Source organism: Oncorhynchus tshawytscha, unplaced genomic scaffold, assembly GCF_018296145.1.
Source record: "Oncorhynchus tshawytscha isolate Ot180627B unplaced genomic scaffold, Otsh_v2.0 Un_contig_397_pilon_pilon, whole genome shotgun sequence".
Taxonomy (NCBI): Eukaryota; Metazoa; Chordata; class Actinopteri; order Salmoniformes; family Salmonidae; genus Oncorhynchus; species Oncorhynchus tshawytscha.
This window is the reverse complement of record NW_024609119.1, coordinates 42501-66500: the sequence shown is the minus strand read 5'-3', so window position 1 is coordinate 66500 and position 24000 is coordinate 42501. Positions and strand designations below refer to the sequence as shown.

Sequence of the window (24000 nt, the reverse complement as noted above, 5' to 3'; positions counted from 1 at the left end):
ATTTGGGACGCAGTGAGAGGAGGGGGAAGGTTGCTGAGCTAGTGGAAGTATCGCTGGTGTGTGTGTGGTGGTGGTTACAGTAATGAGAGGAACGGTTCATGGGAGATCAATAGGACAACAATATGCTGTATAGTACCTACAGTAGGGCCCTGTGTGTATGGATGTGTATAGACTACCCTCACAGACCTACTGTATATAGACTACCCTCACAGACCTACTGTATATAGACTACCCTCACAGACCTACTGTATATAGACTACCCTCACAGAGCTACTGTATATAGACTACCCTCACAGAGCTACTGTATATAGACTACCCTCACAGAGCTAGTGTATATAGACAACCCTCACAGAGCTAGTGTATATAGACTACCCTCACAGACCTACTGTATATAGACTACCCTCACAGACCTACTGTATATAGACTACCCTCACAGAGCTACTGTATATAGACTACCCTCACAGACCTACTGTATATAGACTACCCTCACAGACCTACTGTATATAGACTACCCTCACAGAGCTACTGTATATAGACTACCCTCACAGACCTACTGTATATAGACTACCCTCACAGAGCTACTGTATATAGACTACCCTCACAGACCTACTGTATATAGACTACCCTCACAGACCTACTGTATATAGACTACCCTCACAGAGCTAGTGTATATAGACAACCCTCACAGAGCTAGTGTATATAGACTACCCTCACAGACCTACTGTATATAGACTACCATCACAGACCTACTGTATATAGACAACCCTCACAGACCTACTGTATATAGACTACCCTCACAGACCTACTGTATATAGACTACCCTCACAGACCTACTGTATATAGTCTACCCTCACAGAGCTACTGTATATAGACTACCCTCACAGACCTACTGTATATAGACTACCCTCACAGACCTACTGTATATAGACTACCCTCACAGAGCTACTGTATATAGACTACCCTCACAGACCTACTGTATATAGACTACCCTCACAGAGCTAGTGTATATAGACAACCCTCACAGAGCTAGTGTATATAGACTACCCTCACAGACCTACTGTATATAGACTACCCTCACAGACCTACTGTATATAGACTACCCTCACAGAGCTAGTGTATATAGACAACCCTCACAGAGCTAGTGTATATAGACTACCCTCACAGACCTACTGTATATAGACTACCCTCACAGACCTACTGACCTATATAGACTACCCTCACAGAGCTACTGTATATAGACTACCCTCACAGAGCTACTGTATATAGACTACCCTCACAGAGCTACTGTATATAGACTACCCTCACAGACCCTCTACCCTCAGACCTACTGTATATAGACTACCCTCACAGACCTACTGTATATAGACTACCCCCTCACAGACCTACTGTATATAGACTACCCTCACAGACCTACTGTATATAGACTACCCTCACAGACCTACTGTATATAGACTACCCTCACAGACCTACTGTACCCTAGACTACCCTCACAGAGCTAGTGTATATAGACTACCCTGTATATAGACTACCCTCACAGACCTACTGTATATAGACTACCCTCACAGAGCTACTGTATATAGACTACCCTCACAGACCTACTGTATATAGACTACCCTCACAGAGCTAGTCTTACTGGGTTCCATAACGTGAAAGACATTACGGACAAAATACTTTACAATTTACATACATTGAATAACATGAACATGTAGTTTGTGTGCATCTACCAGTTACAAACATGTCAGTACACACAACCAGTAGGTCACATGTCAGTACACACACACAACCAGTAGGTCACATGTCAGTACACACAACCAGTAGGTCACATGTCAGTACACACACACAACCAGTAGGTCACATGTCAGTACACACACACAACCAGTAGGTCACATGTCAGTACACACAACCAGTAGGTCACATGTCAGTACACACACACAACCAGTAGGTCACATGTCAGTAAACACACACAACCAGTAGGTCACATGTCAGTACACACAACCAGTAGGTCACATGTCAGTACACACACACAACCAGTAGGTCACATGTCAGTACACACAACCAGTAGGTCACATGTCAGTACATATACACAACCAGTAGGTCACATGTCAGTACACACAACCAGTAGGTCACATGTCAGTACACACAACCAGTAGGTCACATGTCAGTACACACAACCAGTAGGTCACATGTCAGTACACACAACCAGTAGGTCACATGTCAGTACACACACACAACCAGTAGGTCACATGTCAGTACACACACACAACCAGTAGGACACATGTCAGTACATACACACAACCAGTAGGTCACATGTCAGTACACACAACCAGTAGGTCTCATGTCAGTACACACACACAACGAGTAGGTCACATGTCAGTACACACAACCAGTAGGTCACATGTCAGTACACACAACCAGTAGGTCACATGGGGTACATACACACAACCAGTAGGTCATATGTCAGTACATACACACAACCAGTAGGACACATGGGGTACATACACACAACCAGTAGGACACATGTCAGTACATACACACAACCAGTAGGACACATGGGGTACATACACACAACCAGTAGGTCACATGGGGTACATACACACAACCAGTAGGTCACATGGGGTACATAAACACAACCAGTAGGTCACATGGGGTACATAAACACAACCAGTAGGTCACATGGGGTACATAAACACAACCAGTAGGTCACATGGGGTACATAAACACAACCAGTAGGTCACATGGGGTACACAACCAGTAGGTCACATGGGGTACATAAACACAACCAGTAGGTCACATGGGGTACATAAACACAACCAGTAGGTCACATGGGGTACATAAACACAACCAGTAGGTCACATGGGGTACATAAACACAACCAGTAGGTCACATGGGGTACATAAACACAACCAGTAGGTCACATGGGGTAGGGGGGTACGTTCACATGTGCTTTGTTTGTTTTTTTTGAAACCACGTTTGCTGTTCGTCTGCGCCACATCAGATGGACACTACAGATAGGACACTACAGATAGTAACGGCCGGGGTGTGACTGGCCCCCTGAGGCTGGTCTCTCTGGCACTGATCTCAGTAATACCACCATCTGTCTCTGTCTCTCTGTCCCTGTTGCTCTGCCCTCCCTCCTGTTGACTCAAAAACCCTGAGAGAGAGTCAGAGAGAGAGTCAGAGAGAGAGTCAGAGAGAGAGTCAGTCAGAGAGAGAGAGTCAGAGAGAGTCAGAGAGTCAGAGAGAGAGTCAGAGAGAGAGAGTCAGAGAGAGAGTCAGAGAGAGAGTCAGAGAGAGAGAGAGTCAGAGAGAGAGTCAGAGAGAGAGTCAGAGAGAGAGAGTCAGAGAGAGAGAGAGTCAGAGAGACAGAGAGTCAGAGAGAGAGAGAGAGTCAGAGAGAGTCAGAGAGAGAGAGAGTCAGAGAGAGAGAGAGTCAGAGAGAGAGTCAGAGAGAGAGAGAGTCAGAGAGAGAGAGAGTCAGAGAGACAGAGAGTCAGAGAGAGAGAAAGAGAGAGAGAGTCAGAGAGAGAGAGAAATAGAGAGAGTCAGAGAGACAGCGAGGTCTCTTGGTGTTTTGGAAATAAATATATATTTGGAATCCTTTATCAGCAATGATCTGTTATATACTCTGTTGATCAAGATGATGAGGAAGAGGATCCTGTGTGTTTGTGTGTGGGTAGCGGGGCCGGCTGATGGAAGGCTCATCCCTGGCGACCAGGTCGTAAAGATCAACAATGTTGCCGTCGATGACCTGACCCCAGAGCAAGCGGCTGACCTCATCAGGTACAATAACACACACGCACAAACACAAACACACACACACACACACACACACGCATGCATGCATGCATACACACTCACGAACACACAAGCATTTATTTCTCATATTGACCCCCACTCTCTGTCCCTCTCTCTTTCTGTGTCTGTTCCTGCCTCTCTCTCTCTCTCTCTCTGTCTCTCTCTGTCTCTCTCTGTCTCTGTCTCTCTCTCTGTCTCTCTCTCTCTCTCTCTCTCTCTCTGTCTCTCTCTCTCTCTCTGTCTCTCTCTCTCTCTCTGTCTCTCTCTCTCTCTCTCTCTGTCTCTCTCTCTCTCTCTCTCTCTCTCTCTCTCTCTCTCTCTCTCTCTCTCTCTGTCTCTCTCTCTCTGTCTCTCTCTCTCTCTGTCTCTCTCTCTCTCTGTCTCTCTCTCTCTCGGTCTCTCTCTCTCTCTGTCTCTCTCTCTCTCTCTCTCTCTGTCTCTCTCTCTCTCTCTCTCTCTCTCTCTCTCTCTCTCTCCCTCTCTCCCTCCCTCCCCTAGGGAGTGTCAGCACTCTGTGATGATAACGGTCCTCAGAAACTCAGCGGTGAGTCACTATGTTTTCCATGTTGCATTCTTCCTTCAGTTAACAGTAGCTCTCTTCACCAACAGAGAAACCACACACACACCCAGGTGAGGTGCTCCATCATGGTTCCCCACAGGCAGCAGAGTGTTGTCACGCCTTTATTATGACCTAGTAGTGTGGCCTCGGCGTGTGTGTGTGGCCTCGGCATGTGTGTGTGTGTGGCCTCGGCGTGTGTGTGTGCCTCGGCGTGTGTGTGTGTGGCCTCGGCGTGTGTGTGTGTGTGGCCTCGGCGTGTGTGTGTGTGTGTGGCCTCGGCGTGTGTGTGTGTGTGCCTCGGCGTATGTGTGTGTGTGGCCTCGGCGTGTGTGTGTGGCCTCGGCGTGTGTGTGTGTGTGTGGCCTCGGCGTGTGTGGCCTCGGCGTGTGTGTGTGGGCCTCGGCGTGTGTGTGTGTGTGTGGCCTCGGCGTGTGTGTGTGTGTGTGGCCTCGGTGTGTGTGTGTGGCCTCGGTGTGTGTGTGTGGCCTCGGCATGTGTGTGTGTGGCCTCGGCGTGTGTGTGTGGCCTCGGCGTGTGTGTATGTGTGGCTCTCGCGTGTGTGTGTGGCCTCGGCGTGTGTGTGTGGCCTCGGCGTGTGTGTGTGTGTTGCCTCGGCGTGTGTGTGTGTGTGGCCTCGGCGTGTGTGTGTGTGGCCTCGGCGTGTGTGTGTGTGTGGCCTCGGCGTGTGTGTGTGGCCTCGGCGTGTGTGTGTGTGGCCTCGGCGTGTGTGTGTGTGGCCTCGGCGTGTGTGTGTGTGTGGGCCTCGGCGTGTGTGTGTGGCCTCGGCGTGTGTGTGTGTGTGGCCTCGGCGTGTGTGTGTGTGGCCTCGGCGTGTGTGTGTGTGTGGCCTCGGCGTGTGTGTGTGTGTGGCCTCGGCGTGTGTGTGTGTGGCCTCGGCGTGTGTGTGTGTGTGGCCTCGGCGTGTGTGTGTGTGCCTCGGCGTGTGTGTGTGTGGGCCTGGCGTGTGTGTGTGTGTGTGTGTGTGTCTGCTTGCTTGCTTGCTTGCGTGTTGATGAATGGGCAACTGCAGATATTTTTAACAACACACTTTACCCATTAGGAACACTGACTCTTTACAACAACAACACACAAAGTTTTATCCATTAGGAACACTGACTCTTTACAACAACAACACACACAGTTTTCCCCATTAGGAACACTGACTCTTTATAACAACACAAACACAGTTTTCCCCATTAGGAACACTGACTCTTTACAACAACACATAGTTTTCCCCATTAGGAAAACTGACTCTTTACAACAACACATAGTTTTCCCCATTAGGAAAACTGACTCTTTACAACAACACAAACACAGTTTTCCCCATTAGGAACACTGACTCATTACAACAACACATAGTTCTCCCCATTAGGAAAACTGACTCTTTACAACAACAACACACATAGTTTTCCCCATTAGGAACACTGACTCTTCTCAACAACACACAGTTTTCCCCATTAGGAAGACTCCCTGGATGTGTTGCAGTCGCTGGCGTTACCTACAGTGGAGAAACCACTTCATTACCACAACAACAACAACAATATTAGTGTTTTAGTTTTCAGTTTACATGAAAGCAACATTTACGTTTGTCTGAGATCATTGTCTCTGAGGTTCTGTTGTTTACCAGCCTGTTGGGTTGATTAGTGTCTCTGAGGTTCTGTTGTTTATCAGCCTGTTGGGTTGATCAGTCAGATTAGTGTCTCTGAGGTTCTGTTGTTTACCAGCCTGTTGGGTTGATTAGTGTCTCTGAGGTTCTGTTGTTTATCAGCCTGTTGGGTTGATCAGTGTCTCTGAGGTTCTGTTGTTTATCAGCCTGTTGGGTTGATCAGTCAGATTAGTGTCTCTGAGGTTCTGTTGTTTATCAGCCTGTTGGGTTGATCAGTGTCTCTGAGGTTCTGTTGTTTATCAGCCTGTTGGGTTGATCAGTCAGATTAGTGTCTCTGAGGTTCTGTTGTTTATCAGCCTGTTGGGTTGATTAGTGTCTCTGAGGTTCTGTTGTTTATCAGCCTGTTGGGTTGATCAGTGATTAGTGTCTCTGAGGTTCTGTTGTTTATCAGCCTGTTGGGTTGATCAGTCAGATTAGTGTCTCTGAGGTTCTGTTGTATATCAGCCTGTTGGGTTGATCAGTCAGATTAGTGTCTCTGAGGTTCTGTTGTATATCAACCTGTTGGGTTGATTAGTGTCTCTGAGGTTCTGTTGTTTATCAGCCTGTTGGGTTGATCAGTGTCTCTGAGGTTCTGTTGTTTACCAGCCTGTTCGGTTGATCAGTCAGAATAGTGTCTCTGAGGTTCTGTTGTATATCAGCCTGTTGGGTTGATCAGTCAGATTAGTGTCTCTGAGGTTCTGTTGTATATCAACCTGTTGGGTTGATTAGTGTCTCTGAGGTTCTGTTGTTTATCAGCCTGTTGGGTTGATTAGTGTCTCTGAGGTTCTGTTGTTTATCAGCCTGTTGGGTTGATCAGTCAGATTAGTGTCTCTGAGGTTCTGTTGTTTATCAGCCTGTTGGGTTGATCAGTCAGATTAGTGTCTCTGAGGTTCTGTTGTATATCAGCCTGTTGGGTTGATTAGTGTCTCTGAGGTTCTGTTGTTTATCAGCCTGTTGGGTTGATTAGTGTCTCTGAGGTTCTGTTGTTTATCAGCCTGTTGGGTTGATCAGTCAGATTAGTGTCTCTGAGGTTCTGTTGTATATCAGCCTGTTGGGTTGATTAGTGTCTCTGAGGTTCTGTTGTATATCAGCCTGTTGGGTTGATTAGTGTCTCTGAGGTTCTGTTGTTTATCAGCCTGTTGGGTTGATTAGTGTCTCTGAGGTTCTGTTGTTTATCAGCCTGTTGGGTTGATTAGTGTGTCTCTGAGGTTCTGTTGTTTATCAGCCTGTTGGGTTGATCCGTCAGTGTGTCTCTGAGGTTCTGTTGTATATCAGCCTGTTGGGTTGATCAGTCAGATTAGTGTCTCTGAGGTTCTGTTGTATATCAACCTGTTGGGTTGATCAGTCAGATTAGTGTCTCTGAGGTTCTGTTGTATATCAACCTGTTGGGTTGATTAGTGTCTCTGAGGTTCTGTTGTTTATCAGCCTGTTGGGTTGATCAGTGTCTCTGAGGTTCTGTTGTTTACCAGCCTGTTGGGTTGATCAGTCAGATTAGTGTCTCTGAGGTTCTGTTGTATATCAGCCTGTTGGGTTGATCAGTCAGATTAGTGTCTCTGAGGTTCTGTTGTATATCAACCTGTTGGGTTGATTAGTGTCTCTGAGGTTCTGTTGTTTATCAGCCTGTTGGGTTGATTAGTGTCTCTGAGGTTCTGTTGTTTATCAGCCTGTTGGGTTGATCAGTCAGATTAGTGTCTCTGAGGTTCTGTTGTTTATCAGCCTGTTGGGTTGATTAGTGTCTCTGAGGTTCTGTTGTATATCAGCCTGTTGGGTTGATCAGTCAGATTAGTGTCTCTGAGGTTCTGTTGTATATCAGCCTGTTGGGTTGATCAGTGTCTCTGAGGTTCTGTTGTATATCAGCCTGTTGGGTTGATCAGTCAGATTAGTGTCTCTGAGGTTCTGTTGTATATCAGCCTGTTGGGTTGATCAGTGTCTCTGAGGTTCTGTTGTATATCAACCTGTTGGGTTGATCAGTGTCTCTGAGGTTCTGTTGTTTATCAGCCTGTTGGGTTGATCAGTGTCTCTGAGGTTCTGTTGTTTATCATCCTGTTGGGTTGATCAGTCAGATTAGTGTCTCTGAGGTTCTGTTGTTTATCAGCCTGTTGGGTTGATCAGTGTCTCTGAGGTTCTGTTGTTTATCATCCTGTTGGGTTGATCAGTCAGATTAGTGTCTCTGAGGTTCTGTTGTTTATCATCCTGTTGGGTTGATCAGTCAGATTAGTGTCTCTGAGGTTCTGTTGTTTATCAGCCTGTTGGGTTGATCAGTGTCTCTGAGGTTCTGTTGTTTATCATCCTGTTGGGTTGATCAGTCAGATTAGTGTCTCTGAGGTTCTGTTGTTTAATAGCCTGTTGACTTGATCAATCAGATTAGTGTCTCTGAGGTTCTGTTGTTTATCAGCCTGTTGGGTTGATCAGTGTCTCTGAGGTTCTGTTGTTTATCAGCCTGTTGGGTTGATCAGCGTCTCTGAGGTTCTGTTGTTTATCAGCCTGTTGGGTTGATCAGTGTCTCTGAGGTTCTGTTGTTTATCAGCCTGTTGGGTTGGTCAGTGTCTCTGAGGTTCTGTTGTTCATCAGCCTGTTGGGTTGATCAGTGTCTCTGAGGTTCTGTTGTTCATCAGCCTGTTGGGTTGATCAGTGTCTCTGAGGTTCTGTTGTTCATCAGCCTGTTGGGTTGATTAGTGTCTCTGAGGTTCTGTTGTTCATCAGCCTGTTGGGTTGATCAGTCAGATTAGTGTCTCTGAGGTTCTGTTGTTCATCAGCCTGTTGGGTTGATCCGTCAGATTAGTGTCTCTGAGGTTCTGTTGTTTATCAGCCTGTTGGGTTGATCCGTCAGATTAGTGTCTCCGAGGTTCTGTTGTATATCCACTACCTGTTAGTTTTCAGATCTATATTTTTTAGGGTTTACTGACACTTTATTTAGACAGGTATAGAAACAGATGGAGATACAGGAAGGAGGCAGACTCAACAGGAAGGAGAAGGGGTTTGAACCCGGATAGGGTGAGGAGAATGTTATTTGTCTATGCTGTGAGCATTACCACTAAACCACAGTTTGTGCAGTCTGTGTCCTTGTGCCTTTTGGAAACTCTGTCTAATTTCTCCTCCTGTGGTTTCTCAGGGACCCAAGTCCTAATTTCTCCTCCTGTGGTTTCTCAGGGACCCAAGTCCTAATTTCTCCTCCTGTGGTTTCTCAGGGACACAAGTCCTAATTTCTCCTCCTGTGGTTTCTCAGGGACCCAAATCCTAATATCTCCTCCTGTGGTTTCTCAGGGACCCAAGTCCTAATTTCTCCTCCTGTGGTTTCTCAGGGACACAAGTCCTAATTTCTCCTCCTGTGGTTTCTCAGGGACCCAAGTCCTAATTTCTCCTCCTGTGGTTTCTCAGGGACCCAAGTCCTAATTTCTCCTCCTGTGGTTTCTCAGGGACACAAGTCCTAATTTCTCCTCCTGTGGTTTCTCAGGGACCCAAGTCCTAATTTCTCCTCCTGTGGTTTCTCAGGGACACAAGTCCTAATTTCTCCTCCTGTGGTTTCTCAGGGACCCAAGTCTTCCTTCATCACCCCAGAGAAGAGAGCTAAACTCCGGTCCAACCCGGTCAAAGTTCGCTTTGCTGAGGAGGTTGAGGTCAATAGTCACTCTCAGGTACGTCAGACTCTTACGGCACCCTATTGTCACTGCATGGTGCGTTATAAGCCCTCTATGAAGCTTTTGTGTCATATCTGTCCAGGATTCATGTTTGATCTAGTCTATGCAGTGACTTCTAGAGCACCAGATGGACATGTCTGTTAATGCTTTATGGAGCTGACATGACTGCTGTATGGAACCAGTCGCAAGTGGTTTGTCTCTCAGCCATATGACAACCCCATATTCCTCCCTATCCTCACTGCTTGGCTTGGAAACCCATTTCACTGTGGTTTAGATGTCCTGTCCCTTTAGATGTCCTGTCCCTTTAGATGTCCTGTCCCTGTAGATGTCCCTTTAGATGTCCTGTCCCTTTAGAGGTCCTGTCCCTTTAGAGGTCCTGTCCCTTTCCTGTCAATACAAGTGAGGAGGAACAAGCTCCCTGGAGGACTCCATACAGACAGGAACAAGCTCCCTGGAGGACTCCATACAGACAGGAACAAGCTCCCTGGAGGACTCCATACAGACAGGAACAAGCTCCCTGGAGGACTCCATACAGACAGGAACAAGCTCCCTGGAGGACTCCATACAGACAGGAACAAGCTCCCTGTAGGACTCCATACAGAAAGGAACAAGCTCCCTGTAGGACTCCATACAGACAGGAACAAGCTCCCTGTAGGACTCCATACAGACAGGAACAAGCTCCCTGGAGGACTCCATACAGACAGGAACAAGCTCCCTGGAGGACTCCATACAGACAGGAACAAGCTCCCTGTAGGACTCCATACAGAAAGGAACAAGCTCCCTGGAGGACTCCATACAGACAGGAACAAGCTCCCTGGAGGACTCCATACAGACAGGAACAGATAAGAGGGGGGACCACAAGCTCCCGCTAGTGATCAGAGACAGAGGCTGCATCTCAAGTCCCTATATAGTGTACTACTGTTGACCAGGGCCCTATTCCCTATATAGTATACTACTGTTGACCAGGGCCCTATTCCCTATATAGTGTACAACTGTTGACCAGAGCCCTATTCCCTATATAGTGCACTACCTTAGACCAGAGCCCTATTCCCTATATAGTGTACAACTGTTGACCAGGGCCCTATTCCCTATATAGTGCACTACTGTTGACCAGAACATTGGCATTTAGGGTTCCATTGGGGACTCACCCTGAGACAGAGTGGTCGTATCGAGGGCTGGATGATTCCCTGATTACAGGAGAAAACGCTGAGTTTACACAACATGAGGAAAACTTGCTCTTTCCATGACACAGACTGACCAGGTGAATACAGGTGAAAGATATGAGCTCTTATTGATGTCACCTGTTAAATCCTTCTTCAATCAGTGTAGATGAAGGGGAGGAGACCTGGTTAAAGATGAAGGGGAGGAGACAGGTTAAAGATGAAGGGGAGGAGACAGGTTAAAGATGAAGGGGAGGAGACCTGGTTAAAGATGAAGAGGAGGAGACAGGTTAAAGATGAAGAAAGATGAAGGGAGGAGGGTTAGACAAGTTAAAGATGAAGGGGAGGAGACCTGGTTAAAGAGGAAGGGGAGGAGACCTGGTTAAAGATGAAGGGGAGGAGACCTGGTTAAAGATGAAGGAGAGGAGACCTGGTTAAAGATGAAGCGGAGGAGACCTGGTTAAAGATGAAGGGGAGGAGACCTGGTTAAAGGTGAAGGGAGGAGACCTGGTTAAAGATGAAGGGGAGGAGACCTGGTTAAAGATGAAGGGGAGGAGACCTGGTTAAAGATGAAGGGGAGGAGACCTGGTTAAAGATGAAGGGGAGGAGACCTTGTTAAAGAAGGATTTTATGCCTTGAGACAATTCAAACATGGATTGTGTGTGTACCATTCAGACATGGATTGTGTGTGTGCCATTCAGACATGGATTGTGTGTGTACCATTCAGACATGGATTGTGTGTGTACCATTCAGACATGGATTGTGTGTGTACCATTCAGACATGGATTGTGTGTGTACCATTCAGACATGGATTGTGTGTGTACCATTCAGACATGGATTGTGTGTGTACCATTCAGACATGGATTGTGTGTGTACCATTCAGACATGGATTGTGTGTGTACCATTCAGAGTCTGAATGGGCATATTGAAGTGTCTTTGAACAGGGGTATGGTAGTAGGTGCCAGGCGCACCAGTTTTTGTCAAGAACTGCAACGCTGCTGGGTTTTTCACACTCAACAGTTTCCTGTGTGTATCAAGAATGGTCCACCACCCAAAGGACATCCATCCAACTTGACACAACTGTGGGAAGAATTGGAGTCAACATGGGCCAGCCTCGCTGTGGAATGATTTCAACACATTGTAGAGTCCATACCCCGATAAATTGAGACTGTTCTGAGGGCAAAGGGAGGATACAACTCAATATTAGGAAGGTGTTGTTCTGTATACTCAGTGTAAACACACTATTAACGATTAGAGGGGAGCAGAGAGAAGGGTGGAGGGGGAGAGAGAGAAGGGTGGAGGGGTGGAGAGAGAAGGGTGGAGGGGGAGAGAGAGAAGGGTGGAGGGGGAGAGAGAGAAGGGTGGAGGGGGAGAGAGAGAAGGGTGGGGGAGGGAGGGATCGGAGCGAGGGGTGGAGAGAGAGAGTGAGAGAGAAAGGGTTGGAGGGAGAATGAAAGAGAGATGAGAGGGGGTGGAGCGAGAGAGAGAGAACAACAGGAAGAGATTGAGTGGTTGGATCAATGCCAGTCTGATTCCCTTCAGAACAGCTGTGATTACAGAAGAATAATGTATTGAACGGGGGGGGGGAGTGGAAGAGAGGGGGTGAGAGGAGGAACATAAAGAGGGAGGGAGAGACATGAAAAACACTGTATAATAGACAGAGAGACAGATGGAGAAAGACAGATGGAAAGAGACAGAGAGACAGAGAGAGAGGCAGATATATATTTAGAGAGAGAGACAGAGAGAGAGGCAGATATATATTTAGAGAGAGAGAACCTATATTTATATTTATATATTTTCACCTTTCGTACTTTAACTATTTGCACATCATTACCACATTGTTTATGGACATAATATGACATTTGAAATGTCTTTATTCTTATGGAATTTTTGTAAGTGTAATGTTTACTGTTCATTTTTTATTGTTCATTTCACTTTTGTTTATCTTCTATTTCACTTGCTTTGGCAATGTAAACATACTTTTCCCAAGCCAATAAAGCACTTACGTTGAATTGAGAGAGACAACAGACCACATATTCACCCTGCAGACCTTAATTGACAAACAAACAAACCCAACAAAGGCAAAGTCTTATCATGCTTTGTTGATTTCTAAAAAGCTTTTGATTTGGCACGAAGGCCTGCGAAACAAATTGAAGGAAAGTTGTGTTGGGGGAAAAACATACAACATTATAACATTTGTGTACATAAACAACAAGTGTACGGTTAAAATTGGAAAAAACACATTTCTTTCCACAGGGCCAGGGGGTGAGACAGGGATGCAGCTTAAGCCCCACCCTCTTCAACATGTATATCAACAAATTGGCAAGGGCACTAGAACAGTCTGCAGCACCCGGCCTCACTCTACTAGAATCTGAAGTCAAATATCTACTGTTTGCTGATGATCTGGTGCTTCTGTCTCCAACCAAGGAGGGCCTACAGCAGCACCTAGATCTTCTGCACAGATTCTGTCAGACCTGGACCCTGACTGTAAATAAAAAAAGGTTGAGTTCCCAGGACCACGGATACAAATTCCATCTAGACACCGTTGCCCTAGAGCACACAAAAACTATATAGTTGAAGTCGGAAGTTTACATACACCTTAGCTAAATACATTTAAACTCAGTTTTTCACAATTCCTGACATTTAATCCTAGTCAAAATTCCCTGTCTTAGGCCAGTTAGGATCTCCAATTTAAAGAATGTGAAATGTCAGAATAATAGAATAATAGTAGAGAGAATTATATATTTACATACACTCAATTAGTATTTGGTAACATTGCCTTTAAATTGTTTAACTTGGGTAAAATGTCTCAGGTAACCTTCCACAAGCTTCCCACAATAAGTTGGGTGAATTTTGGCCCATTCCTCCTGACATAGCTGGTGTAACTGAGTCAGGTTTCTAGGCCTCCTTGCTCGCACATGCTTTTTCAGTTCTGCACACACATTTTCTATAGGATTGAGGTCAGGACTTTGTGATGGCCACTCCAATACCTTGACTTTGTTGTCCTTAAGCCATTTTGCCACAACTTTGGAAGTATGCTTGGGGTCATTGTCCATTTGGAAGACCCATTTATGACCAAGCTTTAACTTCCTGACTAATGTCTTGAGATGTCGCTTCAATATATCACCATTTCCTTTCCTCATGATGCCATCTATTTTGTGAAGTGCAACAGTCCTTCCTGCAGCAAAACACTCCCCCAACACGATGCTGCCACCCCTGTGCTTAACAGTTGGGATGGTGTTCTTCACCTTGATAGCGTCCACCTTTTTCCTCCAAACTTAATGATGATCATTATGGCCAAACAGTTCTATTTTTGTTTCATCAGACCAGGTGACATTTCTCCAAAAAGTACGATCTTTGTCCCCATGTGCAGTTGCAAACCGTAGTCTGGCTTTTTTATGTCGGTTTTGGAGCAGTGGCTCCTTCCTTGCTGATTTGAATATGCAACGTTTCGGTAACTAGTCCAATGCTCTAACCACTAGGCTACCCTTATACTTGCTTACAATTGTTTGTTCAGATGAACGTGGTCCCTTCAGGCATTTGGAAATTACTCCCAAGGATGAACCGGACTTGTGGAGGTCAACAATTCTTTTTCTGAGGTCCTGGCTGATTTCTTTTGATTTCCCAAAATGTCAAGCAAAGAGGCACTGAGTTTAAAGGTAGGCCTTGAAATACATCCACAGGTACACCTCCAATTGACTCAAATGATGTCAATTAGCCTATCAGAAACTTCTAAGCCCTGGCATAATTTTCTAGAATTTTCCAAGCTGTTTAACCTCACTAGGGGACGCTAGCGTCCCACCTGGCCAACATCCAGTGAAATTGCAGAGCGCCAAATTCAAAAACAGAAATACTCATTATAAAAATTCATAAAACATACAAGTGTTATACATCGGTTTGAAGATGAACTTCTTGTTAATCCAACCACGGTGTCAGATTTCAAAAAGGCTTTACGGCGAAAGCATACCATGCGATTATCTGAGAACAACACCCAGCAGACAAATCATTACAAACAGTAAACAGCCAAGTAGAGGAGTTACACAAGTCAGAAATAGTGATAAAAATGTATCACTTTCCTTTGATGATCTTCATATGGTTGCTCTCACGAGACTCCCGTTTACTCAATGAATGTTCGCTTTGTTCAATAAAGTCTCTCTTTTTATCCAAACCCCCCTGTTTTGATCAGTAATCCACAGGCTCAAACACAGTCACAACAGGCAGATGAAACCTCCAAATAGTATCCATAAAGTTCGTAGAGACATGTCAAACGATGTTTATAATCAATCCTCAGGTTGTTTTTAGCCTAAATAATCGATAATATTTCAACCGGACAATAACGTTGTGAATATAAAAGGTAAACAAGAAAGGCGCACCCTCGGTCTCGCGCATGAAAAAGCTCTGGGCCACTGCAGTGTTCACTCATTCAGAGAGGTTTTACTCCCTCATTGTTCAGAATACAAGCCTGAAACTATTTCTAAAGACTGTTGACCTCTAGTGGAAGCCATGGGAAGTGCAATTTGAGTTCTAAGTCAATGGATACTGTAATGGCATTCAATAGAAAACTACAAACATAAAATATATTTTTCTCAGGTTTTCGCCTGCCATATCAGTTATGTCATACTCACAGACATTGTTCTAACAGTTTTGGAAACTTTAGGGTGTTACCTTTCCAAATCTACCAATCATATGCATATCAGCTTCTGGGCCTGAGTAGCAGGCAGTTTACTTTGGGCACGCTTTTCATCCGTAAGTGAAAATAGTGCCCCCTACCCTAGTGAAGTTAAAGGCACAGTCAATTTAGTGTATGTAAACTTCTGACCCACTGAAATTGTGATACAATGAATTATAAGTGAAATAATCTGTCTGTAAACAATTGTTGGAAAAATTACTTGTGTCATGCACAAAGTAGATGTCCTTACCACAACTATAGTTTGTTAACAAGACATGTGTGAAGTAGTTGAAAAACTAGTTTTAATGTCTCCAACCTAAGTGTATGTAAACTTCCAACTTCAACTGTACCTCGGCCTAAACATCAGCACCACAGGTAACTTCTACAAAGCTGTGAACGATCTGAGAGACAAGGCAAGAAGTGCCTTCTATGCCATCAAAAGGAACATACCAAGGATCTGGCAAAAAATATCTGAATCAGTTATCGAACCCTTTGCCCTTCATGGTTGTGAGGTCTGGGGTCCGCTCCCCAACCATGAATTCACAAAATGGGACAAACACCACATTGAGACTCTGCAGGCAGAATTCTGCTAAAATATCCTCTGTGTACAAAGTAAAACACCAAATAATGCATGTCTTCATTCTTTTGGAACTTTAATAAGTGTAATGTTTACAGTTCATTTTTTGTTGTTTATTATTTATTGCACTTGCTTTGGCAATGAAAACATATATTTCCCATGCCAATAAAGCCCTTCATGTGAAATTGTCACGAGAATTTTGCTCTCTCAATGGTTGAACTCGGCTATCTCTCAAGCTTTGTCTATTTCCCAGAGGTCGTACATCTCCGGTTAATAAAGAATTAGACAAAGTCTCAGATTCTGCAACAGATCAATACTTTATTCAGAGAGCGCTCTGTCTTCTAAATGAGAACACAATCTTTTTACAGCACACACACAAGAACTCACATCAGTAGAAACACCACCTCTCTTTAGATGGGCTGTATTTTTCCAGAGTTCACATACATTGTTAAACTTCTGCAACATGTTTCATTATCTTCTTCAAGCCTAACCATTTCTAACAGTGTTTCTCCTCCCTAGGGTGGGGAGGCCTCTTTCCAGTGATTAGTTTCACCGTTATCACAAGTCGACAGTTGTCCTTGAATGTCTCAACTATACCCAGCTCATATTGCGAAATAGTAACACAATGGCCTAGTCACACAAATTATTGAATTATGACTCAACACATTTCATACAATTATATGGTTTCAGGGTGGAACACTTTAGTCATTATCTTAAACATACAAATGATCAGAAATTGAAATTGAGAGCCAGAGAGAGAGACAGACATCCACTCTAAAACGTAAAGGTTCCTGGAGCAGTTATTCACATAACCCCTTTTAATGGATCCTCAACAAGAAAATACTATTATTATTACTATTATCACCACAGGCCCAGGTAGCTCATTTGTCATCCCCCCCTTCTCTTATATGTATCTGATACCAGTAAAGTATTTAGCTAATAATAACACACCCTTATTTCCTGATTCATCTGGTTTCCAGGGCAACTCGCTGCTCTTCCTCCCCAACGTTCTAAAGGTGTATCTGGAGAACGGACAGACCAAGGCCTTCAAGTTTGAACCCAACACCACTGTCAAGGTAACTATATTATACACATAATACACTATCATATTATAAGTATAATCCTGGGTGATACTACTAATATAATAGACAGACCAAGGCCTTCAAGTTTGAACCCAACACCACTGTCAAAGTAACTATATCATACACATAATACACTATCGTATTATAAGTATAATCCTGATGATACTACTAATATAATAGACAGACCAAACCCAACACCCTTATCAAGGTAACTTTATTTTACTATATGATACCACACTGCTTCGACACCATATTCAACCAAATATTTATTTATATATTTCTTAATTCCGTTCTTTTACTTTTAGATGTGTCTGTATTGTTGTGAATTGTTAGATACTAACGCATTTCGTTACACCCGCAATAACATCTGCTAAATTTGTGTATGTGACCAATAACATCTGCTAAATTTGTGTATGTGACCAATAACATCTGCTAAATTTGTGTATGTGACCAATAACATCTGCTAAATTTGTGTATGTGAGCAATAAATGATTTGATTTCATTTGTTAAGGAACTTTACTGGGGCGCGTTGGGCCAGTAACCGAAAGGTTGCTAGATCGAATCCCCGAGCTGACGAAATAAAACTCGTTCTGCCCCTGAACAAGGCAGTTAACCCACTGTTCCTAGACCAGTTAACCCACTGTTCCTCAAAATACTGTCTACTAGTGCCCTGTCCAGGGGTGAACATGAACATCAAGCTGCCTCACACTACAGAAGCAGATAGACTCCTCCAGGCCGTCCTGGCTCAGACAATAGACTCCTCCTCTACGGGCCGTCCTGGCTCAGACAATAGACTCCTTCTCTACAGGCTGTCCTGGCTCAGACAATAGACTCCTCCTCTACAGGCCGCCCTGGCTCAGACAATAGACTCCTCCTCTACAGGCCGTCCTGGCTCAGACAATAGACTCCTCCTCTACAGGCCGTCCTGGCTCAGACAATAGACTCCTCCTCTACAGGCCGTCCTGGCTCAGACAATAGACTCCTCCTCTACAGGCCATACTGGCTCAGACAATAGACTCCTTCAGGCCGTCCTGGCTCAGACAATAGACTCCTCCTCTACAGGCTGTCCTGGCTCAGACAATAGACTCCTTCAGGCCGTCCTGGCCTAGACAATAGACTCCTTCAGGCCGTCCTGGCTCAGACAATAGACTCCTTCAGGCCGTCCTGGCTCAGACAATAGACTCCTCCTCTACAGACTGTCCTGGCTCAGACAATAGACTCCTCCTCTACGGGCCGTCCTGGCTCAGACAATAGACTCCTCCTCTACGGCCATCCTGGCTCAGACAATAGACTCCTTCAGGCCGTCCTGGCCTAGACAATAGACTCCTTCAGGCCGTCCTGGCTCAGACAATAGACTCCTCCTCTACAGGCCGTCCTCGCTCAGACAATAGACTACTCCTCTACAGGTCTTCCTGGTTTAGACAATAGACTCCTCCTCTACAGGCCGTCCTGGCTCAGACAATAGACTCCTCCTCTACAGGTCGTCCTGGCTCAGACAATAGACTCCTCCTCTACAGACTGTCCTGGCTCAGACAATAGACCCCTCCTCTACAGGCCGTCCTGGCTCAGACAATAGACTCCTTCAGGCCGTCCTGGTTCAGACAATAGACTCCTTCAGGCCGTCCTGGTTCAGACAATAGACTCCTTCAGGCCGTCCTGGCTCAGACAATAGACTCCTCCTCTACAGGCCGTCCTCGCTCAGACAATAGACTCCTCCTCTACAGACTGTCCTGGCTCAGACAATAGACTCCTCCTCTACAGGCTGTCCTGGCTCAGACAATAGACTCCTCCTCTACAGGTCGTCCTGGTTCAGACAATAGACTCCTCCTCTACAGACCGTCCTGGCTCAGACAATAGACTCCTCCTCTACAGACCGTCCTGGCTCAGACAATAGACTCCTCCTCTACAGACCGTCCTGGCTCAGACAATAGACTCCTCCTCTACAGACTGTCCTGGCTCAGACAATAGACTCCTCCTCTACAGACCGTCCTGGCTTGGACAATATACTTACTGACTGACTGTGTACATACTGTCTCAGACAATAGACTTACTGACTGACTGTGTACATACTGTCTCAGACAATAGACTTACTGACTGACTGTATACTGTTACACCCTATTCTACGGACCTTTCTATTTAGTCCATTCAGCGTTTAACTGAAATCCCAATTGACCTCAACCATATACTTTAACTGGCCTAACAAATCAGTGTCTTGTCTCCTGTTCTCTCTGGTTCCTCCCAGGACATAGTGATGACCCTGTCTCCTGTTCTCTCTGGTTCCCAGGACATAGTGATGACCCTGTCTCCTGTTCTCTCTGTTTCCCAGGACATAGTGATGACCCTGTCTCCTGTTCTCTCTGGTTCCCAGGACATAGTGATGACCCTGTCTCCTGTTCTCTCTGTTTCCCAGGACATAGTGATGACCCTGTCTCCTGTTCTCTCTCTTTCCCAGGACATAGTGATGACCCTGTCTCCTGTTCTCTCTCTTTCCCAGGACATAGTGATGACCCTGTCTCCTGTTCTCTCTCTTTCCCAGGACATAGTGATGACCCTGTCTCCTGTTCTCTCTGGTTCCTCCCAGGACATAGTGATGACCCTGTCTCCTCTTCTGTCTGTTTCCCAGGACATAGTGATGACCCTGTCTCCTGTTCTGTCTGGTTCCTCCCAGGACATAGTGATGACCCTGTCTCCTGTTCTGTCTGTTTCCCAGGACATAGTGATGACCCTGTCTCCTGTTCTGTCTGGTTCCTCCCAGGACATAGTGATGACCCTGTCTCCTGTTCTCTCTCTTTCCCAGGACATAGTGATGACCCTGTCTCCTGTTCTGTCTGGTTCCTCCCAGGACATAGTGATGACCCTGTCTCCTGTTCTGTCTGTTTCCCAGGACATAGTGATGACCCTGTCTCCTGTCTCTCTGTCTCTTTCCCAGGACATAGTGATGACCCTGTCTCCTGTTCTGTCTGGTTCCTCCCAGGACATAGTGATGACCCTGTCTCCTGTTCTGTCTGTTTCCCAGGACATAGTGATGACCCTGTCTCCTGTTCTCTCTCTTTCCCTGTCTCCTGTTCTGTCTGTTTCCCCCAGGACATAGTGATGACCCTGTCTCCTGTAGTGATGACCCTGTCTCTGTTCTGTCTCTTTCCCAGGACATAGTGATGACCCTGTCTCCTGTTATGTCTGTTTCCCAGGACATAGTGATGACCCTGTCTCCTGTTCCTGTTTCCCAGGACATAGTGATGACCCTGTCTCCTGTTCTGTCTGTTTCCCAGGACATAGTGATGACCCTGTCTCCTGTTCTGTCTGTTTCCCAGGACATAGTGATGACCCTGTCTCCTGTTCTGTCTGTTCCTCTGTCTGTTTCCCAGGACATAGTGATGACCCTGTCTCCTGTTCTGTCTGTTTCCCAGGACATAGTGATGACCCTGTCTCCTGTTCTGTCTGTTTCCCAGGACATAGTGATGACCCTGTCTCCTGTTATGTCTGTTTCCCAGGACATAGTGATGACCCTGTCTCCTGTTCTGTCTGTTTCCCAGGACATAGTGATGACCCTGTCTCCTGTTCTGTCTGTTTCCCAGGACATAGTGATGACCCTGTCTCCTGTTCTGTCTGTTTCCCAGGACATAGTGATGACCCTGTCTCCTGTTCTGTCTGTTTCCCAGGACATAGTGATGACCCTGTCTCCTGTTATGTCTGTTTCCCAGGACATAGTGATGACCCTGTCTCCTGTTATGTCTGTTTCCCAGGACATAGTAATGACCCTGTCTCCTGTTTGTCTGTTTCCCAGGACATAGTGATGACCCTGTCTCCTGTTCTGTCTGTTTCCCAGGACATAGTGACCCTGACCCTAGTCTGACCCTGTCTCCTGTTATGTCTGTTTCCCAGGGACATGGTCATGACCCTGTCTCCTGTTATGTCTGTTTCCCAGGACATAGTAATGACCCTGTCTCCTGTTATGTCTGTTTCTAGTAATGACCCTGTCTCCTGTTATGTCTGTTTCCCAGGACATAGTAATGACCCTGTCTCCTGTTATGTCTGTTTCCCAGGACATAGTCCCTGTCTCCTGTTATGTCTGTTTCCCAGGACATAGTAATGACCCTGTCTCCTGTTCTGTCTGTTTCCCAGGACATAGTGATGACCCTGTCTCCTGTTCTGTCTGTTTCCCAGGACATAGTGATGACCCTGTCTCCTGTTCTGTCTGTTTCCCAGGACATAGTGATGACCCTCCTGTCTCCTGTTCCCTGTCTCCTGTTTCCCAGGACATAGTAATGACCCTGTCTCCTGTTCTGTCTGTTTCCCAGGACATAGTGATGACCCTGTCTCCTGTTATGTCTGTTTCCCAGGACATAGTGATGACCCTGTCTCCTGTTATGTCTGTTTCCCAGGACATAGTAATGACCCTGTCTCCTGTTATGTCTGTTTCCCAGGACATAGTGATGACCCTGTCTCCTGTTCTGTCTGTTTCCCAGGACATAGTAATGACCCTGTCTCCTGTTATGTCTGTTTCCCAGGACATAGTAATGACCCTGTCTCCTGTTCTGTCTGTTTCCCAGGACATAGTGATGACCCTGTCTCCTGTTCTGTCTGTTTCCCAGGACATAGTGATGACCCTGTCTCCTGTTCTGTCTGTTTCCCAGGACATAGTAATGACCCTGTCTCCTGTTATGTCTGTTTCCCAGGACATAGTAATGACCCTGTCTCCTGTTCTGTCTGTTTCCCAGGACATAGTCCCTGTCTCCTGTTCTGTCTGTTTCCCAGGACATAGTAATGACCCTGTCTCCTGTTCTGTCTGTTTCCCAGGACATAGTGATGACCCTGTCTCCTGTTCTGTCTGTTTCCCAGGACATAGTGTCTCCTGTTCTGTCTGTTTCCCAGGACATAGTAATGACCCTGTCTCCTGTTCTGTCTGTTTCCCTGTCTCCTGGACATAGTAATGACCCTGTCTCCTGTTCTGTCTGTTTGTCTCCTGTTCTGTCTGTTTCCCAGGACATAGTAATGACCCTGTCTCCTGTTCTGTCTGTTTCCCAGGACATAGTAATGACCCTGTCTCCTGTTACCCTGTCTCCTGTTCTGTCTGTTTCCCAGGACATGTAATGACCCTGTCTCCTGTTCTGTCTGTTTCCCAGGACATAGTAATGACCCTGTCTCCTGTTCTGTCTGTTTCCCAGGACATAGTAATGACCCTGTCTCCTGTTGACTGTCTCCTGTTTCTGTTTCCCAGGACATAGTGATGACCCTGTCTCCTGTTCTGTCTGTTTCCCAGGACATAGTAATGACCCTGTCTCCTGTTCTGTCTGTTTCCCAGGACATAGTAATGACCCTGTCTCCTGTTCTGTCTGTTTCCCAGGACATAGTAATGACCCTGTCTCCTGTTCTGTCTGTTTCCCAGGACATAGTAATGACCCTGTCTCCTGTTCTGTCTGTTTCCCAGGACATAGTAGTCTCCTGTTCTGACCCTGTCTCCTGTTCTGTCTGTTTCCCAGGACATAGTGATGACCCTGTCTCCTGTTCTGTCTGTTTCCCAGGACATAGTAATGACCCTGTCTCCTGTTCTGTCTGTTTCCCAGGACATAGTAATGACCCTGTCTCCTGTTCTGTCTGTTTCCCAGGACATAGTGATGACCCTGTCTCCTGTTCTGTCTGTTTCCCAGGACATAGTAATGACCCTGTCTCCTGTTATGTCTGTTTCCCAGGACATAGTGATGACCCTGTCTCCTGTTCTGTCTGTTTCCCAGGACATAGTGATGACCCTGTCTCCTGTTATGTCTGTTTCCCAGGACATAGTAATGACCCTGTCTCCTGTTCTGTCTGTTTCCCAGGACATAGTAATGACCCTGTCTCCTGTTCTGTCTGTTTCCCAGGACATAGTAATGACCCTGTCTCCTGTTCTGTCTGTTTCCCAGGACATAGTAATGACCCTGTCTCCTGTTCTGTCTGTTTCCCAGGACATAGTAATGACCCTGTCTCCTGTTCTGTCTGTTTCCCAGGACATAGTAATGACCCTGTCTCCTGTTCTGTCTGTTTCCCAGGACATAGTAATGACCCTGTCTCCTGTTCTGTCTGTTTCCCAGGACATCCCTGTCTGTTTCTGTTTCCCAGGACATAGTAATGACCCTGTCTCCTGTTCTGTCTGTTTCCCAGGACATAGTAATGACCCTGTCTCCTGTTCTGTCTGTTTCCCAGGACATAGTAATGACCCTGTCTCCTGTTCTGTCTGTTTCCCAGGACATAGTAATGACCCTGTCTCCTGTTCTGTCTGTTTCCCAGGACATAGTAATGACCCTGTCTCCTGTTCTGTCTGTTTCCCAGGACATAGTAATGACCCTGTCTCCTGTTCTGTCTGTTTCCCAGGACATAGTAATGACCCTGTCTCCTGTTCTGTCTGTTTCCCAGGACATAGTAATGACCCTGTCTCCTGTTCTGTCTGTTTCCCAGGACATAGTAATGACCCTGTCTCCTGTCTCCTGTTGTTGTCTGTTTCCCAGGACATAGTAATGACCCTGTCTCCTGTTCTGTCTGTTCTGTCTGTTTCCCAGGACATAGTAATGACCCTGTCTCCTGTTCTGTCTGTTTCCCAGGACATAGTAATGACCCTGTCTCCTGTTCTGTCTGTTTCCCAGGACATAGTAATGACCCTGTCTCCTGTTCTGTCTGTTTCCCAGGACATAGTAATGACCCTGTCTCCTGTTCTGTCTGTTTCCCAGGACATAGTGATGACCCTGTCTCCTGTTCTGTCTGTTTCCCAGGACATAGTAATGACCCTGTCTCCTGTTCTGTCTGTTTCCCAGGACATAGTAATGACCCTGTCTCCTGTTCTGTCTGTTTCCCAGGACATAGTAATGACCCTGTCTCCTGTTCTGTCTGTTTCCCAGGACATA

General features: G+C 45.9%; 1 protein-coding gene and 1 long non-coding RNA gene across 2 annotated transcripts in view; one reads left to right on the top strand and one right to left on the bottom strand.

Annotated features, from left to right (window-relative positions):
* The window catches only part of LOC121844299 (FERM and PDZ domain-containing protein 1-like), an 89028-nt gene that overhangs the window by 42738 nt on the left and 22290 nt on the right, over positions 1-24000 (top strand). The window contains 4 exon segments of the mRNA XM_042314232.1: positions 3678-3780; positions 4294-4339; positions 9530-9634; positions 17024-17119. Of these exon segments, the coding sequence (XP_042170166.1) occupies positions 3678-3780; positions 4294-4339; positions 9530-9634; positions 17024-17119 (350 nt within the window).
* On the bottom strand, positions 7122-7424 carry LOC121844300. The gene is made up of 2 exons (XR_006081938.1): positions 7329-7424; positions 7122-7179 (listed from the first exon to the last, which is right to left on the bottom strand). It is a non-coding gene; the product is annotated as an uncharacterized LOC121844300 (long non-coding RNA).